This window comes from Zalophus californianus, chromosome 10 (genome assembly GCF_009762305.2).
Source record: "Zalophus californianus isolate mZalCal1 chromosome 10, mZalCal1.pri.v2, whole genome shotgun sequence".
Classification (NCBI taxonomy): Eukaryota; Metazoa; Chordata; class Mammalia; order Carnivora; family Otariidae; genus Zalophus; species Zalophus californianus.
Genome location: NC_045604.1, coordinates 3,107,045 through 3,131,175, shown reverse-complemented (window position 1 = coordinate 3,131,175; position 24,131 = coordinate 3,107,045). Strand labels below are relative to the sequence as shown.

Sequence of the window (24,131 nt, the reverse complement as noted above, 5' to 3'; positions counted from 1 at the left end):
CGACCCTGTGTTGGGGTCCCTTGGGATGACGGCCCGGGCCCCCTTCCCAGCCAAGGCCGCTGTCCCTGGCTCCCTGGATTTCTACTGTCTCCAGGGCCCAGAGATGGTCACCGTAGGCGCCCGCTGCCCTCTTGAGGGGCTGAATGGGTCAGATTCCTGATGCCAAGAAATAGGAGGTCTCTCCCTGTCCTATCCTCACGGCTCCTAAAAGCTCAGGCGATCAGGTTACAGTTCCTTGAAGGTAAGGCTGCTTCTTTCTCTGAAAGCCCGAGGTCTAGCCGAGCCGGGTTGACAGCAAGCAGGTCCTCGGGGACACTGACTGACTGAACGAACGGGGGATTGAAGAGACAGAGGCAGGATTGATTGTCATCGTTCTGGTGCACCCCGTTGTCATCAGGCCAGCAATGAGAAAGGGCTCTGTTTGCCTCTGGGAAGACCCAGAGGGGGCTCTGTGAGACAACCCTGAGAGCAGACATGGGAGGCCCACGGAGCCTCGCGGCGCGCCGGGCTGCCCCGGAGTGTGGGAAATGCCGGTCCTGAGCTGCCATTTCCACTGGAAGGGAACCACCTGCAGCCCGTCTGTGTTCCGCTCGACTCGTGCACGCAGACGGGTAGTTTCCAAGCAGGCTGCGCGGATCTTAAACCCCAGCACGTCTGTTTACCTGTTGTGTGATCTTGGGTGAGGCCCGCAGGTCAGTCTGTTTCTTCAACGGGGACGTAGTTGGGCCTCACCAGGGGGCCCTCGCGAAGGTCAGCGGGGGTGCTGGGCATGGACTACAGCGTGCAGGCCCATGTGACACCCGGGCTGTGTTCGCTCAGCTGCTCGGACGAGAGCCAGCAGCGCCCCCAGCTCCTGGCCAACAGGTTAGCCACCGAGTCCCCAGCAACTCCGCTTTGCTTGCTGCTCTACCTGGTCCCCCTGTCAGACGGTGCTCAGGGTCTCCTGGTCTGTTTGGGCCCCTCCGAGGTCACACCTGCTGTCTCACCCAGGAAGGACATCCTGGATGGGCAGAAGTCCTGCCCATCTGCGGGGGACACCGTGTCCTGGGTCAGAGGGAAGTCTTCTCCTCCTCCCATCGGCTCTCCTTCCCTAGAACGCTGGCCCTTTCCCCTCGTTCGGGCAAGATCGTCCATCTGTCGCCTCTGTCGCTAACCCATCTTTCTCTCTGTTTCTGGGGCAAAGGAGAATAAGGCCATTGAAGTGTCTGCTCCGCTATCAGAGGGTGCGTGTCCATATGGATGCTTGTTTATGAACAAATTTTTATGATTTGTGACAAATCTGTATCTCAATATGCACATGTGTCTGTGGCCTCAGTTTCCTTGTTTGTAAAATTTTAAAAATAACATTGACAGCTCTTCCCCAGAGGTGATGCTGTGAAGTCAAAATGAGATCCCAGACATGCAGCCGCTAAGCTGTGATGTGATCCAGTGTTTCTGCCGTTCATGGAATGCTGACCAAAGGGCCCAAGTACCACGCGCATTTGAAGCTCACCACAAAGGGTACTTCATTAACCCTTTCATGGTAAATACCATGGACCCCAATTGGCAGACAAGGTCCCTGAGGCTCAGAGAGATTAAGAAATGTGCTCAGAGTTGGGAGAGTGAGTTAAGCAGCAGGGCTAGGGGGGACCAGGCCCACCGGCCCTGGAGCCATGCCCCTCCCCCCGGCGCTTGCGGGGGGGCTGTAGGCCTGCAAGTGGACGCCTCGTCTGCATCTGCATCTGTAGTTGAGTGGAAGGCCGCCACTCAGTCCGCTGCAGGGAGAAGGAAAGGCTGCTGCGTGAGGAAGCCTGGCCTGGGGTGGGGGCGGGGAGACCACCAAGGGCTATGGCTGCAGATGAGGGGTCTACCGGGCACGGACACAACCCACTCTCGACTCTGCCCTGCCCAATCTCCAGGCTCCAGCGCCGTGAGCAAAGGAGTACGTAACTGGGTAAGCAGGGAGCGTGCGAGACATAGCCTGTCTTCTTAGCCTACATGCGGCTGCAGGTGGCAGGGGGTCCGAGAGAGAGATGAGCAAGCACGAACCTCTCACCTCTTCTTCTTGGGGCCTGTCCCTGCCCCTCATGCCCCCCAAGTCCCCCAGATAGGCTGGGAAGGCCCACACACTGCACACGGACTGCGCTCTCCAAATGAACCACCCACTATGGGCTCTCCCTCAGTGGCTTTCAAGCTTTTAAACAAGGTACTCCTCCATCTAGGGTCCCCGTTGATATTCTCCTCTTCCAGGAAGCCTTCCTTGAATGAACCAAGCCACTGGATGCCATTAGAAGCCCCATTCCTGCAATACCTAGGGGTTTAGCTGGCTTTTTTTTTTTTTTTTTCATCTTTATTTCTCTGTCTCTGGAGGTCTGGGGCAGGAGAGGGGAGGGAGCACCAGGGGCTCCTTGTTAGGATGGGAGTCCTCCAGGTCAGAAGCAGTACCTCCAGGACCCACAACCGAGGCAGTTAGTGAGGGGAAAGAAGACAGACGGACTCCCCAGAATCTCGTGACTCCCTTAGATGGCCCGGGCTGGCGCGGGCTCACACACGCCCCAAGAGGGACGGGAGGTGCGGTCATGGCGCCCCATGCCCATCCCTGGTGGCCACCTGACTCTCTCTCCCTAACCTCAGTCCCGTGCCTTGCTCACCAGGCAGGAAGAGCAAGCCCCCTGCCAGGCTAGAGTCCTAGCCCTGCAGGGCCTTGACGCCCTGACACCTCACTGCCCAAGCTCCCGCGGTTCACAGCTCCCTGGGCAGGAGCGGCAAAGTGGCTGAGGAGAGGCTGATACCAACTTATGGATGAGCAAACTGATACCCAGGGGTCGTGACCTCTTCAGGGTCACAGTGCCAAAATGGCCCAGGGCTCCTGACTCCCAGCTCCCAGTCCAGCCTTTCCCTGACACAAGGATGACTTCCTGTCACCTTCTCACTCCCACCCTCCCCCCAGGTAAAACCTTCCTGTGTCCAAGCTCACGGTCTCCGCTCCTCTCCCCCCATCCCTTCCAGGGGCTTTCCCAGGTCACAGATTTCAGGCAAAGGGATGGAAAAGAGAGAGCGGGACTCATCCCACAAACGGCCCCGGTGTTCTCACAGAGGGACATCCGCTCGGCGCCATCAGGACACAGCCCACCACCCCAGTTCTCAGTCCTTGGGTCTTGTTCCTTCCGGTCTTGCTCCTTGGCTCCCAGAAGGGCCTCCAGGGCAACCTCAGTGCCCAGGGAGGGAAGGAGTGGTGAAGGGCAGTGGGGGCTGCGTGAGGAGGGAAAGGAGCCCCCAGGGCAGCTGCTAGGGCTGGGGCAGCCGAGGGGGAGGACGGGAGAAGCTCCCTCACTGACGAGCCTGGGCCAGGGGGTGGATGCATCTCCAGCACCCCAACTCCTCTGCCCTGGGGGAGCCTCATGTCCTGCAGGTAGAGCCCAACCCAGCTGGGCGCAGAGGATGCCAGGCCTCATGCCTCCGTGGTCCCACCAGGGGGGGTCCACGTGCCCGCTTCACCCTCTTCTATTGGACTTGGCTTCAGAAGAAGTTTAGAGAAGGATTTGGGGGGTATTGGGGACAGGCATGAGGCCAGGAAGAAGTGAGGAGCCAAGGGGACTGGAGGGAAAGAGTTAGAGCAGGGGCTGGGGCATTACTGAGCACGGTGAGCTTGGCCCGCCGCGAGCGCAGGGCGGCCTCCGTGGCCTGGCACTCGTAGGAGGCGTCATCAGACAGCTCGGCGTCCGTGATCTCCAGGTTGTACTGCCCGGCATCCGCAGAGCCCACGACCCGGTACCGCGGCCAGGCTGCAGGGACACAAAGGGCGAGCGAGGTGAGCCCCGCCCCAGCCTGGGAACCGGCCTGGGAACCGGCCCAGACCGCCCTGCCCGCCAGGGTTCTCTCTCTCCCCAGGTCTCATCCCCGTGCCCCATGGCGGGGCCTGCATCCCGCCCAGGCCACCTCTCCTCCCCCTCCACCCTGGCCTGGGAGTCCGTCCACAGTCCCAGGTGTGACCCCCCGCCCCCCGATGTCACAACCTCCTACAGTGAGGCTGGGGGCCCTGGAGCAGGAGCAACAGGGAGACGGAAGGGGGAGAGGAGCAGAAATCTCTGGAGCTGTTTGCAGACAAACGTCTCTCGTAATAATAGGAAAGGAAGAGGAAAAAAGCCAAGAGAAAAGGAGAGGGGGAGGGCATGAGGGCGCTGGAAATACAGGGCATCGCAGAACAGACGGGGTTCCCTGGGGCCCGGGGGGAGCCAAGGAAGGCCAAGGCCTCGCCGGTACTCGTGATGCGGGGGACGGATGAGGCAGGTCCTGCCCCCGAAGGAGCCCCTGACCCACACAGTCCCTGGAGAAGCCACGGCTGTGGCAGGTGGGCCTCTGAGCCTCTGGCCCCTCTGGCTCAGCCTCCCCTGCCCTCCCCTGCAGGCTCACACCCCCTCCCCGGTCCCCCTCTCCCGGGCTCCCCACTGGCTCCCTCCCATTATCTCCCTCTGTCCAGGGGTTATCGATCCTTCTCACTCCATATCTATTGATCTCTCTCTCCCAGTTTCTCTTTCTTTCTATCATCAATAGATCCACTAGCCCATCTCTTTCCTCTACACAGACAAATTTCCCCTATCTGTACTAATATACAGAACCCACAGCAAATAATTTTAAGCCCCGGACAACAGAAAGAATAAAAATATACAGCCCCTCCCGGGCTTTCGGCATTACACTGCTTTCAGGCCAGCCGTGGCTTTTCACAAAACACCGTCTCTCATTTGGCTCAAAACTCACGAACGCCGTGCACAGGCCCGTGACGACCATAGTTCTCCTACACGGTGGTAAACGGAGACCCAGAGAGGGGCAGCGGCTTTCCTAAGTCGCCCCGCTCACAGGTGGCAGAGACAGCACCAGAACCCGGGGGCCTTCCCCCTCAGCCACAGCCAGGAGGCCTTCCCAAAAGTACCTTTACTTGTTCTGGAATATAGGAGATCGTTTGTTCGTCCTGTTTCACTGAATCGCTAGGTAGCTTCAGCGTGGGCTGCACAGCACCTGATACAGGCTTCTTGGATGAACACGTGCGTTAAGTGCCCAGGCTGATGTTACAAGGGGTTTTTGGCCCCGGAACAGACATGGCCTGGGCTGGGGCAGCAGGGAGTCTGGAGCTCAGGAGCAGAGGGCGAGGCTGCCCACATTCAAATGGGAGAGGGGAGGCTGGAGCACGGAGAGGGAGTGCGGTGAGGAGCGAGGTAAAGGCCACAGGCCGGGAGGCGGTGCATAAAGGCAGGACAGTCTGGATGCCAGGCCGGCGGGCAGCCCACTCACCTTTGAGGCCCTGGCCCATGCCCAGCGCCAGCCCATCCTTGGTCCATTGCACGATGCCCGAGTAGTTGAGCAGCACGCAGGGGAGCACGGCCCGCTGTCCTGCCACCACAGTCTGGTCGGCCGGCTCCTGGCTGAAGCGGGTCTGGGTCCCTGGCAAAGCCAAGCCGGCACTGGGTAAGGGCGTGTGGGAGGGAAGGGGCCCCACCAAGGGGCCACCCTCCCAGGCCCCCACCCCGCCCTCCCGTCCCTGCCCCACTTCAGCCCAGCCCCTTCCCACCAAGACGCCACGTGCCCGCCCTGGATTTCTTCCTCCCCCCTGGCCCAGGGGAACGGGTTTCGGGAGTGGAGGCGCTCAGCAATCAGAGAGAGTGGCGCAGTGTTATATAAAGGCTTGAGATGGGGCTCATGCCACCCTCTCGTGCCACGGACAGGACACCAAGGCCCAGGGGGGTGAGCGTGAGTGAAGGGCAGAGTGCGGATTCAGAGCCTGAGCCTCAGCCCTCCAGGACCCGGTCCTGTTCCGCCTCACCCCCACCCCGGTTCCCAGGTGCTGCATCCATGACCAAAGCTGCTGGTCGTGCACCACCACCGCAATCCCGGGCCATGAATACGCCACTGCACCCCTGCCCGCACGTGTCACGCGAGTAGCACGAGGCAGCACACGTGGGCCGCCATGCAGGGACAGCCCCCACGATGTGCCCAGTGGGCACACAGGGCAGATTCCCCGGGCAGGCGCCTCATAAGGGTGAACCCCGGCTTCCCGGGGCTCCGAGTGCCACCAGCAAACCTCAGAGCCCACTTCTTGGCACACCCGCCACGTCCCGCGCGTCTGCCCCTTGCCCCGGAGCTCCAGGGCACGCGTGCGCACACACAGACACACCAACCCGCGCCCCGCCGCCCGCGCGGTGGGAGCCAGGCGTGCGTGTGACTTTGCTCGTCCCTCCCTCCGGCTGCGGAGCCACACATGGCAGCCCGGCTGGCAGCCCGGCCGGGAGCGTTTGATGAGAGAAGCTGCAGAGTAATTGCCTTTAATTGTGGAGCCTAAATGGAGCAGGGAATTGGACTGTGGCTGCCCCAACCCCCGGCCCCCACCCCGGACGAGCCAGCACTGGTCCCGCGGGTGGGGCAGGCTGTGGGAAGGGGGGAGGTGGCAAAGGGAGAGGTCTGGGGCTTCCTAGCTTTGTCCCCAATCTGTCACACCGCTGTGCCCGAATTCAGCTTTGCCCACAGCTCGGGGGAGTCCTCCCTCTTCTTTCCCTCTCCGGCTCCCACGTATCTGCAGAGACCACAACCTCCAAATCCAACCCTTTCCACAATGTCTCTGATGCTCCATCGCTCCAGTGTGTAAGCAGAGGGAACTTGACCCCCCCTTCTGAGACCTCCAAGCCACCAGCGACAGGCCCCAGGTCTTGTCCCCTCCCTTCTGTCTCCTCCTCCCGCTCCAGGTCTCCCCTTCTTCCCAAACTAGCCCCACATTCCCTTCTTCCAGGAAGCCCTCCTGGATTGATCCTTTAGCTCCTCGGACAGACACAGCTTGTCCCATCTCCCAGTCACAGCTCTATGCGTGCATTCCCTGTCCCAGACTCTAAGAGTTTATGCTCATGTTTTTATCGTGGGGTAGAACACAGCGGGTGGGTGGAGGTGTTCGCCTTGTCCGTTCTACCAGAAGAGGAGCTTCTCCTCTAAAGCCAAGGGCCATGCGATCTCCTCCCTCTGAGTCTCCCCGGACATCTGACGTCCACGTTATCTGCTGCACACAAAGGGGACCGAGAGAGAGGGGGCAGGGCTGGGAATGACGGCCAGCGTATGATTTGATGCCTGAGGCAGCCTCTTCCCTCTCGGTTAACTGTACAAATCCAGGAAGTTAGCGACCGGGCAGCTGTTGGGCTGCTCCCAACTCTGCTGACTTGACCGCCGTCTGTGGCTCCCAGAGAAGCCAAGGATGAGGTTCACCCACATTTCGCAGGACTCCAGCGGCAGGTGCCGAGATCCTGGGGGAGGGGTGGGTCAGGTGAGCAGCCAGCATTATTAATTCAGGCATTGCCCTCATTATTATTCAAATTTATTCATATCCTTGCGCATTCTCCAGGGCAGCTCCCTGCTGCAAGCTCCCCACACAGCACGTTTGTCCTTCCCACAGCCCCGGAGCCCAAGTCAAGGGCTTGGGAGTGGGGCGGCCCGTTACCCCGGCCCAGAGATGGGACTTGTATTCACGGCTTTCCCGAGCGTGGAAATGGGACCCGGACACCCTGTTCTCCCGGCGAAGCCTCCAGCAAACACTAAGAAGCTGCTCTTTGTCCACGGGGAGCGAGCGGGCAGAGGATGGGGGGAGCCCTTGTGGTCAGAGTCAGAGATGGGGAGCGGGCAGGAGGGAGGAGCACTGTGGCTTCCCCAGCCCGGCTTGACCGTACATGACAGGTCCGCACAAGGACCACAGGGGCCCTTTTAGGAGCACAGGTGTACGAAGCAGACATAGGTTTGCATAACGCCTCTGCCACTTCCTAACCGTGACCTTGGCCAAGTCCCTCCGGAGTCTCACTTCCTCATTGGTACTCCGGGGTGTGATAAGGCCCACCTCCCGGGTTCCCCGGAGGTTAATGGGATGAGGGGTGTGACAGGCCTGGTACAAACCCTTGCCTGTGTCCACTAACTGGCAGCTACGGCCCTTATTTGTCCCGAGCAGCTAGATAGTTAGAGGCGCCCCTGGAAACCCGAGCAAGGACATGACAGAGAAGGCAGGAGCCATCAAGATGACGTGGGGATTTGGGAGTTTAGTCGGGAGACGGGGGGGGGGGGGGGGGGGATGGAAGCAATGACTGAAGAGTCCAGAGAGGAGGGAAAATGAAGAGGTCTCAGGAATCGTACTCGATGGGAAGGCCCCTAGATCCTGACCCCGCAAAAATCACAAGCAAGTCTTCCCCCCCCCCCCCCGCCACAGCCCCTGCAGTCAAGACGGTGCCTGAGACAGGCCTCACTCCCCTCTGCACGGCCCAGGCTTCTGTCCCCCCTTCCAGGGCCTTGCACAACCAGTTCCGGGGGTGGGGGGGCAGTGGGGAGACACTGTTGCCCCCACTCCCTTGGGATTCGAAGAGTTACTTCCTCTGGGAAGTCTTCCTGGACTTCCCATGAGCCCTGAGAGCCCCTTTTACTCTCGTATGGCCCCCGCGGCACTGCCCGTCCCTGCCCCGAGCCCAGGAGACTAGAGTCCAGGCTGTGTCCCTCAGAGCTCTGGCCCCTCACCCAGTGTGGGGCCTGGCTGCCGGGCCCACGGCAGGTGTTCTGAAGCAGTGAGAGATCCTGACGTGCGACCCCACCCCCACCGTCCCCCAGCCAAGGAAAGGAGGCAGAGGGCAGAGCACGCCTGCCCCGGTCAGGCTCCCAGGTTCCAGCGGACGCACAGACAGGGCAGGGTCGTGGAGGGACAGGCTAGGTTCTCCCTGCAGAGACACAAGAACAGCGCTGGGCAGGGCGGAGTCAGTCCTGAGAGGCTCCCTGGAGGAGGGAGTGTGGAGTAGAGCTGGGAGGGGTAAGAAGGCAGGACCCAAGGTTCTGGTGCAATGACGGGATTGCTGAGGGGAAGCCTAGAAAGTGAGCAGTGAGGGACAGACACCGGACAAGGCCCCACAGCAAGGGCAGATGCGCCCTGGTGGCGCTACGACAAAGAAGGAGGTACTGGGGATGCCCCCGCGCGTCACAAAGGCACCAAGGACACACACACATATGCCTTCGAGGCCCTGGGGGCCCAGGCCTCCACCAGCTGTGGCTGAGCGGAGCCCAGGCCGCGCTGCAGCCGGGGCGGGGCGGGGGCGGACTGCAGTCCCGCCTGGGCCCACGCCCCGCGCGCAGGAAATAAAGCCAGCGTGGAACAGAAATGCGGGGGCATGGCTCATGGCGGCGGGAGGGGACTCGGGTGAGCCTGACCTCAGACAGACCCCGACCGCAGTCCAGCCTCGCCCGCCCTGCCCGGCAGCTCCAGCCTGGGGCCAGCGCGAATCTGCGGGTGGGCTCTGAAATGAATTCCTGCAGGCTTTGATCCGTGGCCTCCCTGTCCTCCGATGCAGTCTCAGGTGCAGGGGGAAGCCTTAGCAACCATCATGAAGACAGGCGGGGAAGGACACGCGGCCACAGGCACAGGGCCACACAGCCCCTGAGGGGAGGCTGTCGGGGGGCGGGGCACAGAGCCAGACACCCCCGCGGAGGCCGGGGAGAGCCAGGGACACGGAGGAGACTGGAGGAGAAGCACCAGGCAAGGCGGGTCTTGGTGAGAAGGAGCCCAGGAGAGGCAGGTCCAGGATGGGCATCCAGAGGGAAAGACAGCAGGCAGCGCCCGCTGATGCAAAGACCCTGAGTGCCACAGGCCAAGGCAGAGGAGAAGGAAGGCCAAGGTCCTGAAGATGGAGGGGGAGAGGTGGAGGGCGGGGGCGGGCAGCCAGCGTGGCCATGCGGCCAGGACCCCCATGTCTGGTGCCCGTCTCCCCTTTAGACTCATGCAGTGAGGCCGGGGTCCCAGACTCCTGGCGCCCCCCACTTCCAGGGGGCCACGGGACAGGAGACTCCCGGGAGGCTCAGCCAGGGTTTGGGGGCAGGTGAACAGCAGAAAATACATGATACATGATCTCTGTGTTCACGTGCCCTTATTTCAAGAGGACAGTGTTAAGAGGGCAAGGGGAACACGGAGGGACCCTGGGGAGAAGTGAGGAGGGTCCTGGGGGGGCGCTCTGTGCTTCTCTCGCACAATTGGAGGAGGGGTTGGAGCGGCAGAAACCCCCATTCCCACCCTCTTCCCCGCGCCCCTCCCTCCCTGCCCCCCCAACCCAACTCAAAGCTCCTGGGCTAGACTTGTCAGAGCTCCCTCCCCCATTCTTCCCACATTGTTTGGGCTTCTGGTTAGAGCACTTCTCCCAGCCTGCCTTGGATTAAAAGTTACTCATGTGTGCGTTTCTGTCTCTCCCACTCTCCTGGGAGCCCCTGGAGAACAGAGACGCTTTGATTTACCTTTCTTGTCCCTTCAATCCAAGCAGCGGCCCTTAATAATGATAACTCCCAATTATAAGATGCCAGCTACTTGCCAGGCACCAGGCAGATGCGTTACAGACATCACTCCCAGCATCATAATCCACTGCACAGGGCGGTTATTATGTCCATTTTATACAAACGGGAAATGAGGCTCCAGGTGCTTAAGATACAGACATTATTTAGTGGCAGAGATGGGGACGGACTCGGGGCGTCTCGGCAGCAGGGCCCCTGTTCTTGGCACCGTGCCACGCCCCAGGAGCATCTAAGAAGCATTCCCTGGAGGCACCGGACTCACAGCTCCCACCCCCTACTTCTGGTCCCCACTGGATACCTCCGACTTCCAACTTCATCCTGTTGGCCTCTGGGGAGGGCAGTCTCCTCGATCTGGGGCTGGCCAGTACCCCGAGGCCATTCCGCCTTCCCTGCCACCAACCGCAGGAGAAGCTTGACCTGGATATCCTTACATGGAGGGACAGTGGTTCCCAAGGCTGGAATGACGTCAACGGCGCCCAGAGAGGTTTCAGTGATTTGCCAAACCCCAAGCGTTACAGCCGCCAATGTCCACCATCAGGAGTTATAACAAACAGCCCCTGCCTACGAAGTGCCAGTCACCGGGCCAAGCACCTCCCCGAGGCTAGCTCCCTTCCTGCACACGACAGCCCAATGAGGCAGGGCCATTATTCTCCCCAGTAAGGATCTGAGGCTCAGAGAAAAGCCACCTCCCTCCAGCCACATAGCTGGTGAGTAGCGGGGCCAGTAAGCAAAGCAAGGGGCCAGGACACCTGGCTCCCAGAATGCCACGGCACCAGCCGGGCTACTGCTGTCTTCCCCCCTCTCACCACCACTGGGACCTCCTGGCCCAGACCTGCCATTGTGCAAACCGGCCCCCTGGTACCTCGGCACCTCCCCTCAGTGCTGCCCCCTCCCCTCGGAGACCCTCTCCTCCTCCCCTCCTCAGCCCACATCTCCCAGGGGACACTGCCTTCCAGCTCTGCTCCCCAGAGTTAGGCCAGGAGAGGCCTACTGCCCAGGGTCATCTCCCGTTCCTACTGGGCCTGGTGAGGACAGAGGTCGAGTCCCATTTCTGATTCAGAGCTAGAAGTGACCTCCAGCTCTATCCTGGAGGCTGGAGATGCTCACAGATTCTCAGATACACCCTACGTACGTCTTGTGGGCACGCACATGCCATAACATGTAAGCACACACATCCCCTGGTGCACACACGCATGCACACCTGCTCTCGCACAACTGCATTCTGCACCCGTGTCCTGGCACTTGTGCCCTGATGGGTCATGTTCCCAGAGCCCTGCCCGCCAGGCCAGCCAGGAACCAGAGAGGGACGGGGGCCAAGCACACGAGGAAGCCAAGGAAGCCAGGCTGCAGGAGAGGGGTTGGTGGAGGCCAGGCCCTGTCTCCCCGGATTTATCAAACGCGCAGTAATGAGCCCCCTGGGCGGAGCGGTCCCCACGCTCTGCACTCCAGATTGCTGCTGGTTCAAAGGAAAGCCTTTGATTTGCACCGACAGCTTTCAGATGGAACTAAATCTCTCCACACTCCACCCCTCCTCCTACCACGCTGCCCCCCTCCCTGCTCTCACATATTCGCCCTCCCCCCGCCCCCCCCCCCGACTTTCTCCCCCAGCCCAGCCATTCCCTTCCTGCTCTATGAAAAATACAACAGCCAGGGAGGGCCCCTCCCGTTGGCTTCTCTCATCTCACCAAGAAAAGAGGATTGCGCTTCTCCAGGCTGGCCCAGCAGACGGGAAAGGAGAGGCGAAAGGGAGATTTGCACTTTTGATAGAAGAGGAGAGAAGGCAGGAGAAGGGAGGGAGGGAGGGGGGAGGGCAGGAGGGGTGCTGGCTGGGGCGGGCAGCACAAGGGCACGGTGGAGAAGGAAGGACAGAAGGCGGGGCCGTGTGTGGGGACACACAGAGGCGGACAGATGAGGGCTCGGGACCCTGGGACCAGAAGCTCCCCGCTGGGGCTGACAGGCATGGGGGCTGGGGCTCTGCTGACCTGGCGCATACAGAGTCCAGCCCAGAATCAGACAATGTCGAAATGTGGTGTGGCTTTCGGGAAGCTCTGACAGGTGAAGAACCAGGGGTCAGGAAGCTCCCAGCAGGTAACCTCAGGTGTGAGTAGACACCAGGTGATACGGAGATCAGCTGAAGCCCCAGATAAGTTTGCAAACATTCCGCCTATCACCACCCAACCCTGCTGCCGGCCAGGATTCATTTCACGGCCTGAAGTGAAAAAGTCACCCTGGGCAGCAGGGGCCTCAGTGTCCTGACTCAACCTACCCACCAAGCTTCCCCACCTTCCCACCTGGACGCCAAGCCACAGGCAATAGAACTGGTCTCTCCTCCCTCCCCCCGACCTGCCTGGCCAAGCCAGCCTGATGCCCATCTCCAAGGCTAGGGTATGGTAGGGACAGCCAAAGGGGGAATCTTTCCAGGGACCAGATGGGATTTTACAAGTGGCCACAATCTGGCCTGGTTTCCTTGCATTTGAGCAGACCACAAAGGCTGGCTGTGGAGGCTGGCCCCGGGGCCCGGCTGGTACTCACAGGGACAGGGAGCATGAGTCTATTGGTCTGGGCCACTGGATTGGTCACGGAAAAGCAGGGACAGGAATCTGAAAGAGGCAGGGGAATGGGCCCAGCACCACTTGCCGGGGAGGGACAGCCGCGCTCTGGGCCAGAGGTCAGGAGATGTGGGCTTATGTGGTCCTGCCTCTGCCCCCATCTGGCTGTGTGACTTTGGGGAGGTCACTTGACTTCTCTGGGTCTCAGCTTCCTTAAACTATAAAGCGATGGAGCCGAATACTTGGCCCCTAAGGGCCTTTTGGCTCTGATGTTCTAAGAATCTACGGCCTCGCCGGCTCTCCTGGGGCCTCAGCCAGACCTCAATGACCTTCCAAGGACTCAGCCCTGTGCCCGTCCCTCTTGGACTGTGGGGCGGGGGGGGGGGGGGGCGGGCGGTGCACCTGCGCCACCCTGGCACTTCCTCCCAGCAGGTGTCAAGGGAGGTCTGTGGGTTTGTGACACGAGGACAGCGGCTCAGAAGACCCAGATGGTGACCCAGCAGAGGGAAGGAAGGACATTCTTTGCTTCCCCTGCACTGCATTCCCCATCGGCGTTCCTTACCTCCCCTCCACCAGGTTCACGGGAAAAGGGAGGACGGGGGGCGGGCAGGCAGTCCTGGTCTCTGAAGTGACCTGCCAGCCCAGGCCCACTCACAAGACTTTGAGCTCCTGAACTAACAAAGACTGGCAGGTGCAGCTGGAAACACAGCCCCTCCCCTGCTCCCATTTGGACCTCCAGCCCCTCTGTCCTGCCAGCCCGGTGACACCCGGGCCAGACCTGATCTGACAACTCTATGCAAATGTGCCCCGGCAGGGGTCCCTGAGAATGTTTTATGGGAAGGACAAGGGCACGGACAGCCCAAGTGGGGTCGGCTGGAGCAGGTATGACAGCAGGAGTGGGAAGGGGGGGCGGCAGGGAGGATGGACGTTCTGCTGAAAAACCGGATTTCAATCTGGCTTCAGTGGGCAAGGGAAGGGCAGTGCGGGCGAGGAGGCAGGTGGCTGGCAAGGACTCGTCTCCGGTAGGAGACAGGGTAAGAGGACACGCCCAGGGAGGCGAGCAGAAGGACATCGGGGGCCGGGGCGGCCACAGAGCCAGAGGCCGAGGAGACGGAGCCAGGCACCAGGAACTGGGGGGAAGGCAGCCAAGGAAGCGGCCCCTCGGCCCCTGCCCCCCCAGCCCCCGGTCCTGCACCTGCTGCCCCCGAGCAGTCCCCAGGCCCACGGAGCGGGAGGAAAAGGAGCGGAGACACGGACAGTGACGGCAGACAGGACAGAAAGCAGAGAGCAAGGCAGATGAAGAGGAAGTCGGAGGCAGGAAGGGGGAGGAAGGGACGTTTCAAGGGTCGGGAAGGAAGGAGCTGAGGTGTCACCGTGGCATGAGCGAAGGGAACAAGACCGGAAAGGGAAACAAGAAAATGACATCAGAAAGAGAGTCCAAAGGTCAGAGCGGGACAGGGGCCGTGATCACCATCCAACGCCTTTATCTGAAGAGACTGAGGGTCAGAAAAGGAGACAGGTATTCGGGGTGGACCTGTGTCTAAGTCCCCCTCTGTGGCTTCTGAGCCAGCCCCCCAGCTACCCAGGCCCCGTCTGCAGGCCGCCCAGACCCTGCTTGTCCTGCATCGCGGCCGAGCAAAGGAGGGGCGACCAGTCCTTACTTGGAAAGCCTCCCTCACTAAGCGAAGGGAGGGAATGGGGCAGCGAGAGGCCAGTTACAGAAAGAGGCCGGGAAGATGGGTAAAGCCGGGGGGCGAGGGGCGGGAGGAATCATGGGACATCCGGGAGAGGACAGAGGCCGGGGCCGGCGGTGAGGGGCGGGGTCTGAGGCCACCGTCCGGCCTCATCGGAAGGCCTTGAGCATTTAGGTCAACGGAAAGGAGTAAAATCCTTGAGAAAGGGAAGGGGGTTCTGAAAGGGTTAGCCAAGGAGGGGGAGGAGGAGAGAATGAGGTGACTCCAGGCCTGGTCTCTCCCCACAGAGCAGATGGCCCGAGGGACTGAAGCACCCGGCTCCCTCCACAGGCGTCCTCGGGGTGCCTGCCAGAGGGCATGGGTTTGCCAGCCCTCACCTCCCACCACCCTGCCGGTGCTGGGGTCCAGCCCCATTCCCTGCCCCGGGGCCCTCCGGCACGCAGGCACAGGGCCTCCCCCGCCCCCCGGACAAGCAGAAGCTCTACTCCTCTGCTGGCTGAAACGTTCTGTTACCCTCCCATGAACGTGGCTCCTTCCGAGCACAGTCTGAGAGCAGCCAGAATGGGACCCCCGAGACCCCTCAGCAGGCTCGAAGCCCAGGAAGAAATGCAGGCTGCTCCCCAGACCCTCTCCGAGAGGCTCCTGGCACTTTCAGGAATGGTGTCCAGAATATATAGCATCGACTCAGAAATCCAGAAGATTGGGGAGGGGCGGGCAGGAGTAAGGGGGGGCATTCCCTCCCTCACCCGGACACCGAGAGCCAGAAGGACACTCGCTCTTCTCTCACCAGGGAGGGGCTCCTCAGGACACCTGTCCATGTCTAAGTTGAACGAGCTTTATCGTATCCCTGCACCCCTCATGCCCCCCTCCCCTCAAAATTAAAAAGAAAGAAAGAGCCCAGCATTTCCAGGAGTTAGACTTTATCTCCTTCCACAGCCGGGAACTCTTCATCACAGATGACCTCACAGATTTCTCTAGCACCTCCAGATGGACTGTCTGACTCGAGGAGCCAGGCGGAAGGCACGGGGCGTGGATGGGTGCCTCCACGCTGGCCCCCGCTCCCCACCAGTGTCTCTGAGAAAGACTGACTTGGCAGACACAGGTGCCTCCCCGGAACCCCCTCCCGGGCCTTCATTACGAGCCCCCACACCCGACATTAGTGACCGTAGAAGAACTTTCCGCTAGCACATGGCCATGTGCTCCCCCTGTCTCGAGGTGTTCAGATAAGGGTGGATGATTGCCTGTCAGCAGTATTCCAGAGGACTCTGGGTGGTATTTAAGGTCTCTTTCAGTTCTGGTGCTTTAGGATTCCATTCACACACCTCATACATTCTCCTCTTACTTAGAAGCATACCTATCAAATAATCAATTCATAACAGTTCGATCAAGGTGGACGGAAATGGTTTGGCGTACCAAAGTTTAAAGGAAGAAATTCTGCACAAAGTACAGGGACAGAGAAAGAACAGGTCAAAAAAACGGTCTAGGACGGAAGTCAAAGATATAAGAAAAACTTCTGTCCCAGGGCAATTAATCATGAAACTCAACAAGTCAGCGATGGGGGCTGAACATATAATCGTGTTGATTTAGACCCGTAGCTTTAGTCTATAGCAATACTGTATTTTATTCGGGCTCCTTTTCCACAAGACTAGGTTGTAAACTCTCTAAGACAACAGATATAATCTCACATGCACATCCCTTCCAAAGCGACCAGTACAAAAGTGCTTTGCACACAGTAGGTGCTCAATAAATGCCTGTTGTTTGAGTATCTGAATTAACAATTAATGGATAAAGCAACTAAGCCCAAAGTCAACGCAATTCAATTCAATATTTACCCACTCATTCCATAAACGTGTCATTAGCACCTACTGCATAGCAAGCCCCGTCCTGGGCTCTGGGCTGGTCCTGCCACCCAGCTTACAGTCTAGGAGACGTATCCGACCATCTGGGCAGCACAGCATGATGATGGAGGACAGACAGGCAGGGAAGTACCTTAGAGCACTGAAAACACTGCGTGGTTCACATGTCTGACTTGCACCCTGGTCTCCCTGTGGGACGAGACCCACACCGCGTCAGCCTTTGTGAGCTCTGGCCTCCTCCACTCATACAGGTTGGACATTGGAGGCCTTGCTTGGCACACAGCGGATATTCAATAAATATACACTTACTGACTAGAAGTGCATTGAGCCCTGACGATAAGAGGGTTTCAACAGCCAGGGAGCTGGGGGAGGGCATTCCAGACAAAGGGAACAGCCTGAGCCAAGACGGGGAAATAGACCAGTGAGCAGTCGGAAGTGGCTGGAATTCAGGGACAGAAAGAAATCGGAGCTAAGGTTATATCTCTTTAAAAATTAAACACTTTCTCCTTCTGGGCATTCCTCTCCCCTCCCTCCAGAACTTCTACGCTGTTGAGAGAGACTGGACAGACACAAAAGAGAGGTCTGGATTCAGGAAGACAAAAGTGGACGTGGTGGCGGATCCGAGATGCAGCGCTGCAGAGTGTCAGCCCCGCCGGGTGAGTCAGGAGGTGCAAGGCGGCTACTTGGTGTGCGTGTGCATGCGTGCGTGCATGCGTGCATGCGCGTGTGCTGGGGGGTACGTGTGTCCTGGTTTGCGTTCACGTGTCTTGTGAGCTTGTTTCCGTTACTGTACATCTCTACACGAGTGTTGATACGTAGCCACCACAACTAGGACATTCTAGGCTTTTCCAATTAATCTCCATTAAAAAGATTTCCCGCAAAGGCGCTTCTGGAGGCCCCAAGTTGGGGTCACCTGGATCAATCCTGTGTAAAGTAAAGCAGCTCCAACCGGCTGCTGAATCGATCCATCTAACTTGGTTCATCCTCTACGTGCAAGGGGCACTGGAATGTTAATTTGCTGCAGGAGCCGAGGGAGCCCAGAGGCGCAGGCTCTGTAATTAACGGCTGTGGGAGCGGGGTCCCAATATGGTCCCAATATGGTGGCCTTCAGTGGGCCGCGCCAGCACAGCGGAGACGGGCCTCCGGGGCTGCAAACTCTGGGGTCTGTCTGCTCCTGATCTCTCCCGTCCTGCCTGCTTCAGTCTGCTTGTCACCTGGGACACAAATGTCCAAGGACAGGGGAAGGGGAGACCCAAGCCACTCATCCCGGAAGTTTACAGGACACTGGCGGGGAACGCAGTGGTGGTGGCCAACTGGGAGTCCACGACAAGGGTCCGTGGAGAGACCTCTCTTCGAGGCTGTGCATACCGACAACTCTTCCTGGGACCCTGAAGCATGTGGAAACCAGAGCAGCTCTGAAGGAGGTGGGTATTTAACAGAAGGCGGGGAGCAACCTGTGTACATGCCAGTCACCCTACCATCTCCTAGCATCCTTCACATCCTCCTCCTCCAGGCAGTCCTCCCAGAGGGATTGAAAAGGAAGTGTCGCCTTCCCCATCCCATCCCACCCAGACCAGCCACGCTGGCCTGTGCCCCCCTCAGCTTCCCACACGAGCCCTTCTCAACTCCTTGCTCACTTGTCTCTTCGATCTGTGTTCTGTGTCCGCCTCAGGACCGGCCAGACGCAGAGGAGAAGCCAAGAGCAATTCCCCGTTGGAGGAGCTCATGAAGCTCCACGGAAGGCTGCATGAAGAGGAGCTTGATGGCTTCTGTGGCAAAGAGGGTAGGACACGCAGCTGTAGGGACTGTTGGAGAAAGCAGCCTGCCTCTTCCTTCCCACCCTCTCTGCATCTGATTCTCTCCTTCCCTCTTCGATCTCCCTGTGCTGCCCCCCGCCCCCGCCCGGGGAACGGGAAGGGGAGGGGTAACTTTCCTTCCTCCACCTCCACTGTCCCTGGTCTCTGCAATAACCTAATGATTCCTCATTTCACTGCCCAGCCCTCGATGGGGACAAGTTCCCTTTGATTGCTTGTGACACCAATCTCACAACAAATTTAGCACCTCGTTTCCTGGATGAGCCAATATTCCCCCTCGATTATCTCCCTGTGAGGGGGCCGGGGCGCCGCGCATTCCAACATGCATCGTGTGCCTCCCCTGGATATCAGAGCCAATCAAGCTCACCGTCCGCCCAAGGATGGATGGGGTGGGTGGAAAGAGGTTCTCATGGGAGCACAGGAGGGCCCCAAGAGTGAGGGAAAGGCAGAGGAGGGGGCGGAGGGCAGGGAGGACTGTGGGGCACAGAGAGGCCCCTGGAAACCCGGCCCTCAGCCGGTCTGTGTGCGGATTCTCCGAAATGGAAGGTGGCAGTGGGAGCAGTCAGGCTTTTGCTCAGGTAATTCTAGACCTTCCTTCCCAAGCCTCCCCTGGAATCCTGGCACTTCATGGGGCCACCGCCTGACATCTCGGCACGGGGCTAATAGAGGGAGGGGAAGGACGACCTGGGGGGCGCTCACTGCTCCGCTCAGGAATGAATCAAGGGAAGGAGGGACGCGTCCCTGCTCTGTGCCCTCCCTCCGGCAGTCCCTGACACCTCGTATCCCATGGAAATGACTTCTCCTCACAACACCACCGGCCCCTAGCTGGGCTGCTGGAAGGGGCAGGTGTCCTCCGAGCATCCGCCCCACAGGACTGATGACGAGCCGTGAGAAGAAACTCCTCCAGGGACGGGGAGGGATGCAGCAGAAGGTTCTCCGAATGCAGTGAGCAGAGGAAGAAGGGCAGACCGGAGGACCCTGGAAAATGGACAACTGCACGGAAGACAGACAGGTGCCGAGCACAGGAGACGGGACAGAGCCCGGGGCAGGTGGGCAGTGGTGCGGGGGGGTGGCTCACCCGCAGGGGCCGGGACAGGGAGACGGAGAAGGAGGGGCAAGGGTCGGAGGCTCCAGAACGGAGCTGAGGGACAGCAGGAGCGGGAGTTGGCCCACCACGGCCGGGATGCAGGGAAGGCAGAAGGCGGGGCTGGAGGCGAGGAGCCAGCGCTGATACTGGCAGGGCTACCAGAGGTCTGCTGTCACTGAACAGATTCCAGTCCGTCCAGGGGGGCCTCGGCAGCAGAGACGAGCCTGGGTGAGCCACGGGAGGGAGGGCCCAGGAGCAGAGCCCGGGAGGACGGAGAAGCCTCACACCAGGCTGTGTTCGTTTCCGCACCAACCCCACACACGACCCCCAGCCCACCTCGACACCAACACTAGTTCCAACCAGAACCTAATCCGAGCAGCCATTCAACCCCGAACCCCAACTAGAGCCCAGCCTCTCAAATTCCCTCAGTGCCTGTCAGCAGCAGTAAAGTCATCAACAGAGGTTTAGTGAATCAACGAGTGCATAAATCAAACGTGAACCCCTACCCTTAACGGTAACCCGCTCAGGCCTGACCCCCTGCTGACCCCAGTGCCCGCACTGAGCCTGGGTCAGCCCCAAGCCCTGGCTCTGGCCGGCACCCACCCCAGTCCTGGGGGCCACTGTCCCTGATGCACCTTCCCTTCCTGCTTGTGACCCCGCCATCTCCTAGCATCCTTCACATCCTCCTCCTCCAGGCAGTCCTCCCAGAGGGATTGTAAAGGAAGTGTCGCCTTCCCCATCCCATCCCACCCAGACCAGCCACGCTGGCCTGTGCCCCCCTCAGCTTCCCACACGAGCCCTTCTCAACTCCTTGCTCACTTGTCTCTTCGATCTGTGTTCTGTGTCCGCCTCGGGACCGGCCAGACGCAGAGGAGAAGCCAAGAGCAATTCCCCGTTGGAGGAGCTCATGAAGCTCCACGGAAGGCTGCATGAAGAGGAGCTTGATGGCTTCGGTTTCTTTCTGCCGCACACCTCTAGTGAGGTGGTGACAATGCTTCGGGCAAACGAAGGCGTCAGCTCAACCTGGGGACCAAGTCATGGTGGGCATGTGGGCGCACAAATTCTCGGGCTACTTATGGATGCTTACTCTTGTCTGGAAGTCAGCTGTCCAGAGCTTTCTGCCCTTGGAAGAGGGGCTGAACAAGGCTGAGGCTCAGGACGAGAGGACCCTGATGCCGAGCCCCCAGGAAGAGTGAGTTCGATCTCGAGAGGCAACTTGAGCAGACAGAAATCCACGGACAATGTAAATGGAGTCTGAACGTCTTCCCATGCACGGCTGACCCTGGATGTCTGGCCCAGGCACAGGGCCTATGGCCCTTCGTGGGGCGCCAGGGGAGGCCCTGAAGTGGGGAGGGTGCCGTGGAGGTGCTGAGCTGCCTGGAGGCCCTGCCTGTCTGCCTCCTGACTCCGGAGTGGGGCCTCTCCCGTGGGGCCCTGCGCCTGGGACAGGAGTGGAGTATTCTGTTCTGTTCTTACTGCAGCCAAACCTGATTACTGGCACATGTGATGGATGAGCCAGGTTTGGACCCCCAGCTCAGACAGTGGGATGATGGAGTTGCCCTGTCACTCTTTCTCCACGGGAGGAAGCATCGGGTCCCAGATGTCGTCTGGAACGTGCACACCTTGGAAATGTCTCCAGAACCAAGATTCCGCTCTGACCATGCCCTGAGCATCCACATGCCCACAGCAGCTCCCCGAGTTCTGCCAAAGCAGGATGGGGAACCCAGGTGCGAGAGTCCCTGGGCCTGGGCGGGACCCGTTGCCTCTGGCCTGCTGCTGCTTCTGGGGGGCGCACTCTGTGGGGGGGGGTGGAAAAGGCTGCCTCTGCCTGGCTAGGGGCCTCCAGGCATTTCTCAGTGACAGCCAAGGGCCTCGCAAGCCTGGGGCAGGGCAGGGAGGGAGGAGGGAGAGAGACAGCACAGAATAATAATGAAGGGTTTTTAATAACTCGTCAGCTCAGTGTCAGCTGAACAGGAGCGGCAGGGCAACCCGCTGGGAAAACTTCGTGAGGAATTGTCTTCCCAGGAAGTGAGAAGTGGGAGGAGTCAGGAGGGCGGGGCGGGGGGGGGGGCAGGCAAGCGTCCCTGCTCCCCAGCACCCCCCCCCCCCCCGGGGTGCTTTCAGTCAGGGCCAGACCCACCGGCCAGAGCCCGCCCAGGGCAGGAGCCCTGGAGGAAGACGTCACAGAGCACAGGCAAGCGCCCTGCCCCCCGAAAACACAGCGCCCCGCTTGCCTGAAGGCATCAATCGGCTGGAAGGCAATTACGTGCTTATCAAAGGGCTTCTTCTCTTCACCTAACAATTCGCCAGGGGATTGTTGGAAGGAGAGTCATCAGAGTAAGGCCCTGGTGACCGCCTTTCTGACGGCCTCATTTGCAGGTGCGGACACTGAGGTCCAGAGCTGTTGTAAAGACGGTGGCAGAGCAGGGCCTCTGGAAACCAGAAATCCAGGTCTAAAAACGAGTACAGTTTTACGGAAACAGAATTCCCACATACTTTTCAGGGGCCCATGCGGCAGAGAGGGCAGTACCTGGTTCTCCAGCAGGTCAGGGGTGGGAGTAGCGGCGGAACGTGCGGCAACCCGTCCTAACACTACACGTGTTCTCTTTCCCTCTGATTACTCTTGGCGGGCTTCCTGGAAGCGGTGACTGTGGATGTGGGCTGGGAGATGGAGAGATTGTCTTTTTTTTTTTTTAAGATTTTATTTATTCATTTGAGACACAGAGATACAGAGAGAGAGAGAGAGAGAGAGAGAGAGAAAGCATGAGCAGGGAGAGAGGCAGAGGGAGAGGGAGAAGCAGGCTCCCAGCTGAGCCAGGAACCCGATGCGGGACTCGATCCCAGGACCCCGGGACCATGACCTGAGCCGAAGGCAGACGCTTAACCATGTGAGCCACCCAGGTGCCCTGATGGAGAGATTTTCCAAGCCTCTGAAGCGACAGGTGGAAAAGGGCTCGGTGACAGGGACAGACGGGAATATTCTAGGTCTGTGGGAAGCCCCAGGAAGCAACGAAGACAGGGGGGTCCTTTCATACACACATGTGAAACGCACAGAGGCTGGAGTGGGCAGGCTGAAAGGTTCCGGTCTTGGGAGGTCCAGGACCCGGAAGGCCTACTGGCTCTGAGCAGACCACCAAAGACAGCTCCCCTCCACGTCCACAGAAGTGAGCTAGCTGGGATCCCCAGAAGCCCCGGCAGCCCGCCCACACCCCGCCCACAGGAGCAGAGGGGAGGGTGGGGCTGGGACACACGCCCCTACCCCTGCCAAGCTGCGGAGCCCCCAAGGCGGTGTCACCGCTGCTGACACCAGGCACGTGATGAGGGCTTGATGAGTGAGGGCAGGAGTGCTGGGGGCTTCCCGGGAGGACGATGCAGGAGACGTGCAGGTGGGGACGAGGGGTGCGGTGGCAAGGGGAGGCACCTCCAGGCCCTGGCAGGAGGCCAAGTCTGAAGCCCTCCTTCGCTGCTTCAGAAAGAGAAACTGAGGCACCAGGGAGCAGTCCCGTGGTCCTGAGGAGCCCTGCAGCGAAGCCGGCAGCCAGCCCCCCAGCCCAGCCAGCCACTCGGCAAGATGTAAAGTGCTATCCAAACGTGATGCATTATTAACACTTCAGAAATCATATTTCACAGCCGCCCGCTGGAGCTGGGAAGTGAATCTTTCCTCCTGCTCTCGGGCGGGTACAGCAGGACGTGTGACCGGGGCTGAGAGGGTGGCTGAGGGTGGAGGCCGGGGGCACCCCCCCACCCCCGCCCCGGGCCTGCCTGGCCAGGCAGCCAAGCTGACCCCTGCCTCTCCCACCTTCCAGGAGGCCCTGGGGAGGGCAGGCTGAGCCCACGACCCAGCCCCTTGCCTCCAGGCCACGGGTCCTGCCTCATCCTGCTTGGTGAGGAGGAATTAGAGGGTGGAAGATGCTCCAGCCTGACGGAGGAGGCAAGCCCCAAGGATGGTCACTACTGCAGGGGCTCCCCAGGAGAGGAGGGTCCAGAGCTGGTTGGGGAGGACTAGACTGTGTGTCCCGGGGTGGGGTGGGGGGCGAGAGGCCTCCAGGCACCCGGGGCGGACAAGGGAATGGTGTTGACTCACAGTGAAGAGCTCTGCCCAGCTGGGAGGGGCGCGCCCCGGGGCAAAGGGAGGAGGAAGCAGGCTGTGAGCTGGGTCCTGCCCCCACTGCAGGACGCCACGGGATGGGAGGAAGGAGGGAGGGAAGGGACAGCCCTGCCCGCCAAGGACAGCACCGACTCTTGGGTAAGAAACAAGAAGGCCCAGAGGTGCATGTGGGAGACGGAGGCAGCCAGAGTCACTGGCAGCCCCTCACGGGACCCACCCCGCTCTCGCCTGCAGGCGCTGGGCTCTGGTCCCGGTGCCACAGGGTCAATGTGGGCAGCTTGTCATTAGGCAGAGGGAACAGATGAACCAATTTTCAATTAAAACCTTATCTACAGGGTGCATAGATATAAAGGCGGGTAGGTTTGATTCTTTTCTAAGACAGCCTTCAATATTTGCAGTGCCTGGAAGGAGACGCAGGGAGGGCGCCCCAGCAGCCCTGGCGACATATAAATTCTGCGCATAATTACATGACTTTCAACACCCCGAGATGCCAATAAAGTATTTGCAAGGCCCACAAATGAACAGAGCGCTGGCATTCCCGAGATGGTGCTTGGGCAGCCAGCGCACGGGGAGGGGCGGCCGCTCCTGCTGAGGGGCTGGGGGAGCCCAGGCTGCTGACAGACGGACGGGGCTCCTCCTCGGCTTCTCAACAGACACCCGCCTTCAGGGCCTGGGCCTCCCAGCCTCTGTCTCTTGAAACCCCCTT

The 24,131-nt window shown here is 60.1% G+C and overlaps 1 protein-coding gene and 1 long non-coding RNA gene across 5 annotated transcripts in view; one reads left to right on the top strand and one right to left on the bottom strand.

Annotated features, from left to right (window-relative positions):
• KIRREL1 (kirre like nephrin family adhesion molecule 1) overlaps nt 1-24,131 on the bottom strand; it is an 89,836-nt gene that overhangs the window by 14,044 nt on the left and 51,661 nt on the right. For all 4 annotated transcript variants that reach the window (XM_027612582.2, XM_027612584.2, XM_027612583.2 and 1 more), the window contains exons 2-3: nt 5,269-5,418; nt 3,615-3,764 (exon numbers count right to left, since the gene is read on the bottom strand). In XM_027612582.2, coding sequence (XP_027468383.1) covers nt 3,615-3,764; nt 5,269-5,418 — 300 coding nt within the window. The remainder of the gene's footprint in view (nt 1-3,614; nt 3,765-5,268; nt 5,419-24,131) is intronic.
• Nucleotides 16,998-18,196, top strand: LOC113932977. Its single transcript, XR_003523189.1, has 3 exons — nt 16,998-17,072; nt 17,697-17,840; nt 18,089-18,196. It is a non-coding gene; the product is annotated as an uncharacterized LOC113932977 (long non-coding RNA).